The sequence below is a fragment of the Barbatula barbatula genome (genome assembly GCF_947034865.1).
Source record: "Barbatula barbatula genome assembly, chromosome: 10".
In the NCBI taxonomy this organism is placed as follows: domain Eukaryota; kingdom Metazoa; phylum Chordata; class Actinopteri; order Cypriniformes; family Nemacheilidae; genus Barbatula; species Barbatula barbatula.
The window spans coordinates 7911574-7925337 of record NC_136773.1 but is presented as its reverse complement, the minus strand read 5'-3'; the positions used below and the strand labels follow the sequence as shown (position 1 = coordinate 7925337).

At 40.9% G+C, this 13764-nt stretch overlaps 1 protein-coding gene across 1 annotated transcript; it reads left to right on the top strand.

Moving 5' to 3' along the window:
- The first annotated feature begins 242 nt into the window (after positions 1-242).
- On the top strand, positions 243-3150 carry LOC306899894 (protein phosphatase 1 regulatory subunit 3E). Its single transcript, XM_079466477.1, has one exon. The coding sequence runs from the start codon at positions 429-431 to the stop codon at positions 1314-1316; it is 888 nt and encodes a 295-aa protein (XP_079322603.1). The 5' UTR covers positions 243-428; the 3' UTR covers positions 1317-3150.
- Positions 3151-13764: the final 10614 nt, after the last annotated feature.

The window sequence follows — 13764 nt, the reverse complement described above, 5'->3', positions numbered from 1 at the left end:
CTTTTGAGTAGCAGCCAATCCTAACATGGTGACGTCTTGACTTATGAATAATAATTACATATCGTGACGTAAGCGATTTGATTCGATGGAAGGTGGACGATAGTCAGTTGGCGAATCAACAGATCTGCTGAGGTGAAGGTTGCGATTTATGAATATTAATCAGATGTATTGCGGGGCGGAGTAAGCCAGAAACGCTTCCTTGTGCTAATTAATATTAATAATACGTATTCATATGAATAACCACTGGCTTTTGTCCATAGCGGCGCCGATTCGCATTTATCATTCTTCGGTTATGTTAATGTTGTTTCAACAAATGGTTAAGAAATCCGCAGTAGTAGTATAATACGCAGTTACATTTAAACCGCCTCCTTACGCCGGACCTCGATCTAAACATCTTTAAGGGCATTTTTGGAAGCTGATGTGTAGTAATGCTGCCTCCCAAAAACTGCATCCCCAGGAACTACAGCTGTATCGCCGGTCTGTTTGGGAGCTTGGCATCCGAGCAGAAGCTTGAGGACGGAGACATGGAAAAAGATGACACGAATAAAGACTGCGAAATGCAAGAAATCAGTGTAGTGTATGAGAAACCAAGAGGAAGGGAGGCGTTCCTGAGACCCCAGCACAGCCCGACCCTTCGTCGCAGGTGTAAATCTCTTCCCACGCCAGCTGAAAGAGCCAAGCTTGAGATCGCGCGAAGCCGGAGCCCTGGCAGTCAGAAAAAAGTCAGGTTTGCCGACTCTCTGGGCCTGGACCTGATCTCCATTAAACACTTTGACGAGACGGATGTGGCCGAGGTACCAGAGCGCATCGTTGACAAATTCAGAAACGCCAGAGCTCTTCACTTAAACAACTTCGACAAGTCCAGCACGTCGAACCAGTCTGTGTTCATGGAGCTGCTCTTCACCAGTCCAGGTTCGCTGCCAGACTTCCTGAACAGAGTTAAAGATGAAAAGGTTTTACTGGAATCTGTTTATGCGGATGAGTTCAGTCTCTCAGGAATCGTGCGGGTTCTTAACTTGGCTTTCGAGAAAAATGTCTTTTTGAGGTACACCTTAAATAACTGGACGTCATTTATGGATGTTCTCGCGTTTTACGTGCCCAATTCAAGCGACGGACTGACGGACACGTTTAGCTTTAAAATGATAATTCCTAACTTTATGGAGTGTGGAGGAACCCTGCAGTTTGCCATCAGGTACTGTGTCTGCGGAGGTGATTTTTGGGATAACAACAATGGAAGTAATTACAAAGTAAGACGTCACAGGTTTAAAATCTCTCCGCTTAGGGAGTGGGAAAACGGCTGGATCCATTTCATTTAGAGCACACATTCGCACTGTGCACATTTCAGATTACAGCTACAGGTTCACTTAAATACGCGAGCTCCTTTAATTCCAATGGATCTTAATTGTATGTATAATCTTTCATCAGACAGCAAAATGCTCTGAAAGTTATTCCAACAATATTGTTCCCCCGTATCGTTATTTTCATAAGTGTGGTTTGAACTCCTGAGCAGAGGGATTCACATTTGTGTAACAAACAGATGCATTTAACAGACCACCAAAAAGTTAACTGTTTACTCTTGTTTGTGAAAGTCAATCGCTAGTTCCGCCTTCTCGATGACATCAAACACATCATAATAGAAGAAATTCATACAAACCCATACTTTGATTTCGGATGCAGCCCATGTCTAATACTTAATTACGTATGAACCACATAATCTGAAACATGACTTCCCAGAGTTAAATGTTGTAATCTGAACTGGCCATAATGTTAGGGTGCGCTAAATATGCATTGTTACATGGCTTTCTAAAAAAACATACTTAACCTGGAATAAGGCATTAAGACAGTGACATTTAAAGACCAAATTCATTACACACCTTATTAATACTGCTATACTATGTAGAAGCAAGCAGAAGGGCCTGAAATATAAATGCCACAAGCTTAATTACTGCTCAACATTTAGAGTACCCTTTTGAGTTTCACATTCATATTCTGTTTTCTTCTGCTTGCCTGCTTTAATAAGATGTATACACTTCTGATCTTTCAGGAGAAATGTTGCCTCAAATATGCCAACTGAGCAGTTATCTATATGTTTCTCGTTTATTGTCAGGCATTAAATATAAAGCCATCTAGTTAACCATCCATTTAAACACAAAATTTAATTTTTTTGGACACATTTGCATCTGCAAAGTTCTGATGGATTTTGTGAGTCAATGGTCATCCAAACAACTTAAATCTGTTAATCAACCTGAGCAGAGTAATTTACATTTGTTTTAACCAACACAAATTTTAACCAACAAACATAAACTTTAACAGTATTCATTAATGTTTCAACCCACGCTTTTGTCAAATTAGACATTTGTAAGGTTCAATTATCAGATTGCTTATGTATTGTAGCTGAGGTCTCTGTTACTACTATTACTTTTGTTATTAGAGTGTCACCACATTAAAATATATTTTAACATTGAATAAAGTATTCCTGTAATGCTTTAGATGAACTCATTAGATTATTAGGTAAGGGTGACGGTTAAGACCTTTGTTGCAACGCCCTCAAATAAATCCCTTACCTTAGGAATATGTTCCGCTCAGGAAACCCTCAAGGGTTTTCATGTAACCGTGCACAAGTCTTCAGCGGGTATATTTATTAATGAATGACAAATGATTGTAACTGTGAACACTTATGTACTGTATGCATAGAGCCCTTGTTCTTTGAAAATTTACATAATAGGGTATTGACTGCTAAACAAATGCATTGTCTAGGGGGTGGGCAGAGTTAAAAGGGAATTGAAATGCATTAGGTATTCAGTTGGCTAGCTATTTTAGCTAGTCATTATAATAATTTAGTTATTTGATGTTTGTGATGTTTCTTCTTGTTTGTAAGAAATATAGTGTCTGTAAATGTGTTTATTTAATTCTATGCAAGACCTGTTTGTAATGTTCTCCTGTCTATCGTGTGTTACGTTTACACAGTTTGCATGTACCATATTTGTAGCACTCCTTTGGCATTATTTATATTGTAAATGTCCATTGTTTCATACTTTAAGCTTATTTAACGTAAACATACTACTGTACAATACCTCACACAGTAACACATACTCCATAGTTTCAGTTATAATAAAATACTATTGTGCTATAAAATGTGTAATTTGAACAAATACAGGAGTCAATGACAGCCAAGGATATAGATCACTTTGGATGACTTAAAAAATCTGGTTCAACACTGGTCCAGAGGAACTTCCTGTTTAATAAAAGAAAACATATTTTTTAGAAAGCTAGTTAAACACACATGCCATAAAATGTGTGCCTATGATGTTTTTGTACATTAACGAAAAATACAAAACCTTTTTTCTAAGACAATTTAATTTATTTATTGAATTTATTTTTAATTGTTCTTGTATTTTGAAATGGGTTCTATTTAGTAGCTTTCAAATGTATTTTTAAAGGTAAATAAGTTATTTTATGTCATGAAACTTAGGGAATGACCATTAAGAAATGTTAATGGTTAAGTGACTCAAATGTGGGATGCATCATTATGCTTTAAAGTAATGCATGATTTAGCTGTTCACGCCAGGTTTTTAACCTCGCGCTAATAAAACATGCAGTTTATTAAGTTTTGATATTTTTCTTACATGTTCCGTGGTTACCATTGTTTAGAAGAGATGTAACATTTAGTTTATTTAAATTTCGGTTAAGATCTGTTAACTTAAGATCTAGGGAAAGACGAATTGAGAACTGTAACAAACATAAATTGGAAAACTTGAACACTCGTTAATACATAATAAAATTATGTTTACTTTCAATGTAGGCTATAAATATTATTAAATGTTAATCAAACAAAAACATTTCAGTGTACTATGTTTGCATGAACAATATTTATATTACAGTTTTTTTATTCGCTTTGGTACTATTTTCACAAGTAAGGTGTACATTTTCAAAACTCTTAGTACAAAAATCCAAACTTCTCACACTTGTAACGCAGCTAGTCATTCTTTCAAAACCTGATGGAATGCTTTCAGTCAGTTGCACATGTTTTCAGTCCACATAATCATGGTTTCAAACACGAGATTATTGTAATATGTAATGGGAATATTTGGTTTAATTACAGAAACACAACAGTATGATCTTCTTTCAGTTTAGTACTTTTAACAACCAGTTCATCCAACAGCAAACAATGCAAGATACAGGTTTCAAATCGGCCTTAGAAGTGCTGAAATGAATATGCTACAGTACTATAAAAGACAGATTACACAGTTTCACATTAGGCAATACACTGACATTACCTTGCATTTACATAATCTATAATTTCCCAAATATCCATCCTATGTGTAATCAAGTAAAGGATCAATGAACACATCCTCTACAATCATTTGGACAAATTTGTTTTTATTTTTCAGATAGAATTGTAACATAGTTATACTTTTATTATGTAACTAAATGAGAACAAAACATAACATTTACTGCACACATTACATTAGTTTGGATCAAGCCTGTCTTGAGCATTTGGCCATAGATTCTCATCCACATCACAATGAATGTTATCATTGTTCAAGCACCTTGGAAAAAACCTTTTGGCATGACGAATCCATGCTTGACATTGGTCTACATTGATGTCATCACATGCATCATCCATGGCCTGAAGGAGGGTGGCAAGCTCAAGGGGTGGGCGATCATAGCCCTTCCACCTCCATGCTGAAAAAAATTGGTCAATAGGGTTGAGGAAAGCAGAGTATGGAGACAGGTAGAGAGTCATGAATCGAGGATGTGCCTGAAAGGCAGGTAAATGTGTTTCATTGATACCTGGTGCCTCTTTAAAAGGCGGGCTACACGTACATTTATTCATTTGGCAGACAAAAGCAACTTACAAGTAGGTTTTTTTTACAGTGGCACATAACTGCAGAGCAATCATGGGTAAGGTGTCTTGCTCAAGGGCACTTCAGTCATGAATCTTGTGGTTACCCCATCTGAAATCAATGAGCAATAACGAGTATTCATCATGTGTGGTTAATTTATATGTTCGTACAAAAACACATTTTATTTCTGTAGTTCTCAAAATCGATATACTGTTTATTGCTGAAATTAAAATATATAGGTTTACCAAACGGTTCAGTGATTAACCATTAAGATCAGTTGGATTAAGTGTTGGTCAAATGTATTTACCCCAATTAGATGAGAAGCATATCAAAAGTATCATGGGCATTGCATTGTGAAAGACAATTACTTCAAATGAAAGGTAGTTCTTTGATGACACACTGATTAGGTGTGGTGAAAAAGTGATTGTGTCATTTTGTACATTGTACTTTGCCATTTGAACATGTGATTACATGTTTGAAAAAACAGACTTTTTGATGATCTGCTTTGAGTTTTGTACTAACAGTTGTGAGGTTTTACCACATACTTGTGAAAATAGTACCAAAGCGAATAAAAGAAACTGTAAGTAGAACTTTGGATTTATGTCTTTAAAATCATTACCATTTATAAATTCAAATAAACCGAGGATCAAATATACCGAATGGGGTGGGGTGGGGGGGCAATAAGATATTCTGGTTGAATTTGATGCTTCACATCTGACAACGTCTGTGATTAAACGGATAAGACCGACATCCTGAGAAGATAAAGCTAGTTATTTTAGCGGCCTGTCTAAATGGTGTTCCGGTCAGGTCCCGAATAGGCGCACCTCAGCCGGCGGTGCTGATGCAAACAGCCACAGAGCACGACCGAGGACGACCCCCGGAAACACAATCGCCTAACGGCGTCGACTGCAGAGGTCTGCCAACTCGTGATTCCAGTACTTGTCTCTTATGTCTGCTCCAGTCCAGAGCATTATTATGCTGCTCTACTGTCATATTTGTACGATATCATATCCCTCAAGGCTTGTGAAATGTGTTTATGGACGATCTGGCTGATCAAGGAATTATCCAAAATTATCCATATTACGTTTCTTTTACATGCGATATGTTTTTTCCTTTTTACATGACAGTGCAACATTGCTGCTATTTAGTAACATTGGCAAAATCCCTCATGGCGGACAACATTAATCGCATATGACGGGTTAAATACAGGTTAAAGGTTTAATCCATGATTTGTTAATCTCTATTTAAAATTAAGTGGTGCAATGCAATTTGAATTAAAATAAAACTAGAATCAACTAGGACCTAAATTAGCTCTAAAATCTTATTTTAAATACTCATTGGATGGGTTGCACCAACCAGGACTAATGACCACTTAGACCTGGCCCCATAACCTACAAAATAAATTAACAGATAGAATGAGCTCACTTGGATCCTTTACGCACTGTTTCCCCCATGTGGTTGATAAACGCAATAGTTTTAGTTATTTTGACAGGGATCAAATATGACTTGAAAAATGTCAAATATGACTTGAACAATGTCATTTCATGTTCCTGGGATTTTTTTGCGTGAAAAAAAAACACATTTCATTACAAAACTCATGTTCCTGTGAGTTTTGTGTTTTCTGACAGGGCTCTGAACAAATAAACTGAAAACTGGTGCATAGTTGACTGTTGTGTCAGAAACAGCTTTCATTGCAAAACTCATGTTCCTGTAAGTTTTATGTTTTCTGACAGGGCTCTGTTCAATTAAATTGAGAACTGTTGCAAATATGATTTTAACACTGATTCCATACTCCAGGGTCAGAAACAAGCTTACTGAGCTGAAAACTAAATTTTTGTAAAAAGAGCATCAGAGGATGAGGAATAAGTTAGTTTTGACAAAGAACCCAGTTCATTACTGAAATGCTCTAATTGAGCTGTTAGAATGTCAGAAACAAGCTTTCTGAGCTGAAAACTGCATTTTGTGACAAAGTGCATCAGTGGATGATGAGAATGTCAGTTTTGACAAAAGAACACTGTTTATTACTAAAATGCTCTAATTGAGCTGTTAGAATGTCAGAAACAAGCTTTCTGAGCTGAAAATCACATTTTGTGACAAAGTGCATCAGAGGATGATGAGAAATTCAGTTTTGACAAAGAAGACAGTTCATCACTGAAATGCTCTAATTGAGGTGTTAGAATGTCAGAAACAAGCTTTCTGAGCTGAAAATCACATTTTGTGACAAAGTGCATCAGAGGATGATGAGAAATTCAGTTTTGACAAAGAAGACAGTTCATCACTGAAATGCTCTAATTGAGCTGTTAGAATGTCAGAAACAAGCTTTCTGAGCTGAAAACTGCATTTTGTGACAAAGTGCAACAGTGGATGATGAGAATGTCAGTTTTGACAAAGAAGACAGTTCATCGCTGAAATGCTCTAATTGAGCTGTTAGAATGTCAGAAACAAGCTTTCTGAGCTGAAAACTGCATTTTGTGAGAAAGTGCATCAGAGGATGATGAGAAACTCAGTTTTGACAAAGAAGACAGTTCATCACTGAAATGCTCGAATTGGGCTGTTAGAATGTCAGAAACAAGCTTTCTGAGCTGAAACTGCATTTTGTGACAAAGTGCATCAAAGGATGATGAGAAACTCAGTTTTGACAAAGAAGATAGTTCATCACTGAAATGCTCTAATTGAGCTGTTAGAATGTCAGAAACAAGCTTTCTGAGCTGAAAATTGCATTTTGTGACAAAGTGCATCAGAGGATGATGAGAAAATCACTTTTGAGTAAGAAGACAGTTCATCACTGAAATGCTCTAATTGAGCTGTTAGAATGTCAGAAAGAAGCTTTCTGAGCTGCAAACTGGATTTTGTGACAAAGTGCATCAGTGGATGATGAGAATGTCAGTTTTGACAAAGAACACTGTTAATTACTAAAATGCTCTAATTGAGCTGTTAGAATGTCAGAAACAAGCTTTCTGAGCTGAGAACTGCATTTTGTGACAAAGTGCATCAGTGGATGATGAGAATGTCAGTTTTGACAAAGAACACTCTTCATTACTAAAATGCTCTGATTGAGCTGTTAGAATGACAGAAACAAGCTTTCTGGGCTAAAAAATGCATTTTGTGACAAAGTGCATCAGTGGATGATGAGAATGTCAGTATTGACAAAGAACACTGTTAATTACTAAAATGCTCTAATTGAGCTGTTAGAATGTCAGAAACAAGCTTTCTGAGCTGAGAACTGCATTTTGTGACAAAGTGCATCAGTGGATGATGAGAATGTCAGTTTTGACAAAGAACACTCTTCATTACTAAAATGCTCTGATTGAGCTGTTAGAATGACAGAAACGAGCTTTCTGGGCTAAAAAATGCATTTTGTGACAAAGTGTATCAGTGGATGATGAGAATCGTCTCAGGTTACGACTGTAACCGTAGTTCCCTGAGACAGGGAACGAGACACTGCGTCAATGTTGACACTTTGGGGAACGCCAGCAGCGTGACGCATCTGAATACGTTGTGTGAAACTAATCTCGCGACTTATCGTCGCGCCGCGATTTATCGTCGCGCCGCGATGACGTCACTATGACGTCACGAGTGACGCGCGGCACCGGAAGGTATAAATAGGAAGCGGACGCAATGCAAATCAGCTTCTGCAAAAATTATTGAAGCAAATGCTCCAGGCACAGGGAGTTATGGCACAACGACGCAGTGTCTCGTTCCCTGTCTCAGGGAACTACGGTTACAGTCGTAACCTGAGACGTTCCCTTTCGAGGGAACTCTACACTGCGTCAATGTTGACACTTTGGGGAACGAAATGCCCACTACGCCATAATGCATTGTGTCTGTCCAAGTGTGAAGGTGTCCACGCACATCTCAGGACAAAAGTGCCTGGGTTCCAGGTAAAGAAAGAGGTCCAGTTTGTAGTACCATATAAACATCCTGCATAGACGCCCGACAGAAGGGCCCGCGAGGAAGCCATACTCCGAGTTGAATGTGCCCTTACTAGCAGAGGTGAAGGTATTCCACGCACCTCGTAAGCTAAAGAAATTTCCTCTACCATCCATTTACAAATGGGCTGCTTAGAGGTTTGTTGACCTCTGTTACGAGGTCCAAAACAGACCAACAGTCGGTTAGAATTTTGTCATAAAGAAGACCTGCGCACATATTCTTCTAACGCCCAGACAGGGCATGACAATTATTACCTTCGGTTATCCGCTATCTCGTGAGGTGGAGGATGAAAAGCCTGGAGCTAACTCCAAACAAGATTGAGAAGCTGATAAAGCTTGAAGGTCGCCTACCCTCCAAAGAGAGGTAATGACTACCAGACAGGCTAGCTTGAGGGATAAATGAATGTCCCAGCTAGAGTCAATGGCCTTAAAAAGCATCTGGGAAAGCCCTTCTAGAATCACAGTCTAGAGCAGGAACTTTCACCTGAGATGAAGGCCTCATCCTCATGGTTCCATGTAGGAACCGAACAGCTAAGGGATGTCTCCCCAGAGAACCCTCGGGTATAGGGGGTGACAGGCCGAGATAGCTGCCACATACACTTTAATGTATGTCGGACTCTTTCTAGAAGTCCTGGGAGCAGAGCGATCGGAGGGAAAGCTTACAGATGCCGTTGTGGCAATGTCTGTACCAGGGCGTCCAGTCCCAACGGAGCTGGGCGTGTAAATGAAGACCACAGAGGACAATGAAACGTCTCTTGGGACGCAAACAGGTCGATGGAGTCTCCTCTCCCCCGGGCCTCAGCCCCTGCCTTGACAGCTTGTCTGCTCCCACATTCTGGACTCCAGGGATGTACACTGCCCTGAGCGATGTAAACTTCTCCTGGGCCCATAGGAGAACCTAGTGCGCCAGTCTGTAGAGAGGGCGTAGTCTCAGGCCCCCTTGAAGATTTATGTAAGAGAACTGTCGTATTCTGTTGATAAGAACATGATGGCCTCTAAGGACTGGAAGGAAGTACCTCAGTACTTGTAGTACAGCTAATCTCCAGGCAATATTTGTGCAGTTGGTGATGCTGCACTCCAATTTCAACCCTTGATTGAGAAACCAAGGATTCTTCCATATAACCAGGAAACGAAGGCATCTGCGCGTTAACCTGATCATACAGAACGGGTTACCTCTCGAGGAAAACCTTTTGCCTTTTAGCCACCACTGTAAAGATCTCATGTGCAGGAGGCCAAAGGAATCACGTTGGACGCTGCCGCCATTAGACCAAAAAATTCACAGAAATGCTTGACAGTGTAAGCATGACCTTACTTGATCCTGGACACCGCTGTCAGGATCGATTCGACACGTGCAGGGGACAATCGTGCCTGCATCGTGACCGAATCCTATACTACCTCTATTGAGGAGTTTAGTTGCTCTTTCTGGCATTGAGCCGTAACCCCCCACGCTTCATATGGTCGAGAGCGAGATCTCAATGTCGAATCGCCATATTGTGAAACTGAACTAATATTAACCAGTTGTCTATGTAATTTAGTATATGGATCCCTTGAAGTCTCAAAGGAGCAAGGGCTGAATCCATGCATTTTGTAAAGGTGCGTGAGGAAAGAACAAGGCCGTATGGAAGAACTCGATATAGGTAAGCTTTGCCCCCGAAAGCAAACCTGAGAAACTTCCGATATTGAGGAAGGATAAGAGTGTGGAAGTATGCAAATTTCAGCACTATTGTGGTTAACCAGTCTTCTGATCTGATTCCGGCCACAATAATAGGGACAGTGAGTATCTTGAGCTTGTATCTCTTCAGATTTGTTGAGATTTCTCAGATATAAAAATGGGCCTCAGCCCTCCATCCTTCTTCCGACTGTGAAGTACCGGCTGTTTAAAGCCGATCTGACTCTCATGGGGGGGAACATATTCTATGGCCCCTTTCACCAAGAGAGACAACTCTTACCCTTCTACTACCCCATTAGAATTTGTAAAGCTTTCTCCACTCGTGGAGAAAGGTATGCTAAGGGGTCAACCTCTCGACATTGATGTCGGTTGTGTAAAGCCCGATGCCCTGAAGCGGCTGACCGGCAGGGAATGGTCGGACTGTTGATTTTATTTGCAGATTCACTAGGTCTACATCATCTTCGGGTAGACTCTGATGATTCCATGTAATAGAAACTAACGTGCCCCGAAACGTCTTGGACGGCAGGGTTAACGTAAAGATTTTCTGAGGACTTCTTGGAAGGATCGAACTTTTCAGTCCTCCAAGAGGAGCCGCCCTCGGATGTCCTGAAAACCCATCAGGACCTCTTTGCAGCAGCCTTCCGGTTTGAGACGATGACTGTCCTCAGATCCGGCTTCGCCTGCCTAGCAGGTTTAGGAGGTTGCTGCCTCGACCCCCAAGCTCTCTGAGGGGGGGTTCGAGTAGCTACACTCTATTTCTGCTGCTGCCTATATGAGGAGCTTGTAGATGGCTGGGGCTGTCCTTGGACTGCAGACCCCTGGGGATAAGAGTGGAGAGGTAAATACTTATGAAACGCAGCAGCCTGGCGTTTTGTCTCCTGGAAACGGTCAACAACTGTCTCGACCGCACCACCAAAGAGGCCTTCCGAGGAGAGAGGTGCATCAAGCAGCACAGTTTTATCTCTCTCCTTAATGCCTGACAGATTTACCCACAGGTGTCTCTCTGTGGCTACCAGTGCTGACATGGAGCGCCCAACAGCTTGGGCTGTCTCCTTAGTGGCCCGAAGAGTAAGATCTGCTGCTGTTCTCAACTCGTTGAGCAGACTTGGATCTATTACCTCGCCCTCTTTAATATCCCCCAGCAAGTCGGCCTGGTATGCCTGCAATAGACCCATGGTGTGTAGGCATGATCCAGCCCGACCTGAAGCCATATATGCCTTGCCTACCAAATTAGATGTCACTCTACATGGTTTGGAGGGCAATGTCGGGGACTTCAAAGATGATGCCGAATCTGGTGAAAGATACACGGCCAACGTATCTTCTACCCTTGGCATCATGCCATACCCCTTATCTCTAGCCCCTAACACATTCGAAAAATTCGTGGATGTGGAAGAAATGCGAGAAGAGTATGGTTTTTTCCACGATTTGGACACCTCTGAGTGTAAATCGGGGAAAAAAGGCAACCCCCGACGCTGAGGTTGTACCCGCTTTTCCAAGAATCTTTCATCCAATTTACTGACAGACAAAACTTCTTGTTGCTCTGTGGGCCAGTCAATGCCAAGTCTGGCTACCGCCCGGCCAACAACCTCTAACAGCTCCTCATACCCAGGGGAAAGGGGAATTTCATTGGGCTCATCTAGGTCCCGTGCATGAAAACCAACACTCTCTAACTCCTCAGAGCTAGAGCAGTGCGTTGGGCTTCTGGATGGGGCGGGAGAAGCCGCCATGCGGGCTCCCGTATCCCTTCCAGAGGCAATGGAACTGGGGGGTTGAGAAAAGGCCGAAGCCGTCTCAACACCCTCATAAACATCCATCTGCGAGCCCCACGAACGGAGACGCCGCGCTGCCTCGGCAGTAGCGGGTCCCGATCCGTGAGGCTGGCGAATTTTGCCTGACTCATCAAACAAAGCAGCACGAGAGTTGAGTGTTTTTAGTGATAGCCACAAACAATGTTCACAGGGATCCCCCTTAAGAGCTGCCTTAGCATGCTCAAATCCCAAACACTCAACACAGAGTTCATGTGTATCCCCACCCGTAATAAAACGAGGACAAGGGGAAACACATGGCTTAAAGATCTTTTGTCTACTCATTTCTAATAAAGTTTTCAATAAACAATCTAGACAACGTCGTAAACAAACAGACAATAAACTTCACACACACAGAGCGCTTTGCTGAAATGGCAGAAGCTGATTTGCATTGCGTCCGCTTCCTATTTATACCTTCCGGTGCCGCGCGTCACTCGTGACGTCATAGTGACGTCATCGCGGCGCGACGATAAATCGCGGCGCGACGATAAGTCGCGAGATTAGTTTCACACAACGTATTCAGATGCGTCACGCTGCTGGCGTTCCCCAAAGTGTCAACATTGACGCAGTGTAGAGTTCCCTCGAAAGGGAAGTCAGTATTGACAAAGAACACTGTTCATTACTGAAATGCTCTAATTGAGCTGTTAGAATGTCAGAAACAAGCTTTCTGAGCTGAGAACTGCAGTTTGTGACAAAGTGCATCAATGGATGATGACAATGTCAGTTTTGACAAAGAACACTGTTCATTACCAACCCACGTAGGAGGGGACGTTCTCGCGACCTTGCGCAACGTTCCCTTAAAGTACTCTTAAGGTAACTAATGTCCCAAACCTTTACAGAACATTAGGTTTTTTCTTAAAACATTTTATTTTGGTTATGAAAGTGTTGGAGTTCAATGTTCTTTATATGACTTTAGGGGGACGTTCCATATTGGTTATTCTATGGTCACATTAGAACGTTACAAAGAAGACATTTGTGACCATAACAGAACGTTCTCACATGGTCCTCTTTCAGTCATATAATAATGTTCCTGATATGACTTTAAGAGGACGTTCTATATTGGTTATTCTATGGTCACATTAGAACGTTACAAAGAAGACATTTGTGACCATAACAGAACGTTCTCACATGGTCCTCTTTCAGTCATATAATAACGTTCCTGATATGACTTTAAGAGGACGTTCTATATTGGTTATTCTATGGTCACATTAGAACGTTACAAACAACACATTTGTGACCATAACAGAATGTTCTCACATGGTCCTCTTTCAGTCATATAATAACGTTCCTGATATGACTTTAAGAGGACGTTCTATATTGGTTATTCTATGGTCACATTAGAACGTTACAAAGAAGACATTTGTGACCATAACAGAACGTTCTAACATGGTCCTCTTTCAGTCATATAATAATGTTCCTGATATGACTTCAAGAGGATGTTCTATATTGGTTATTCTATGGTCACATTAGAACGTTACAAAGAAGACATTTGTGACCATAACAGAACGTTCTCA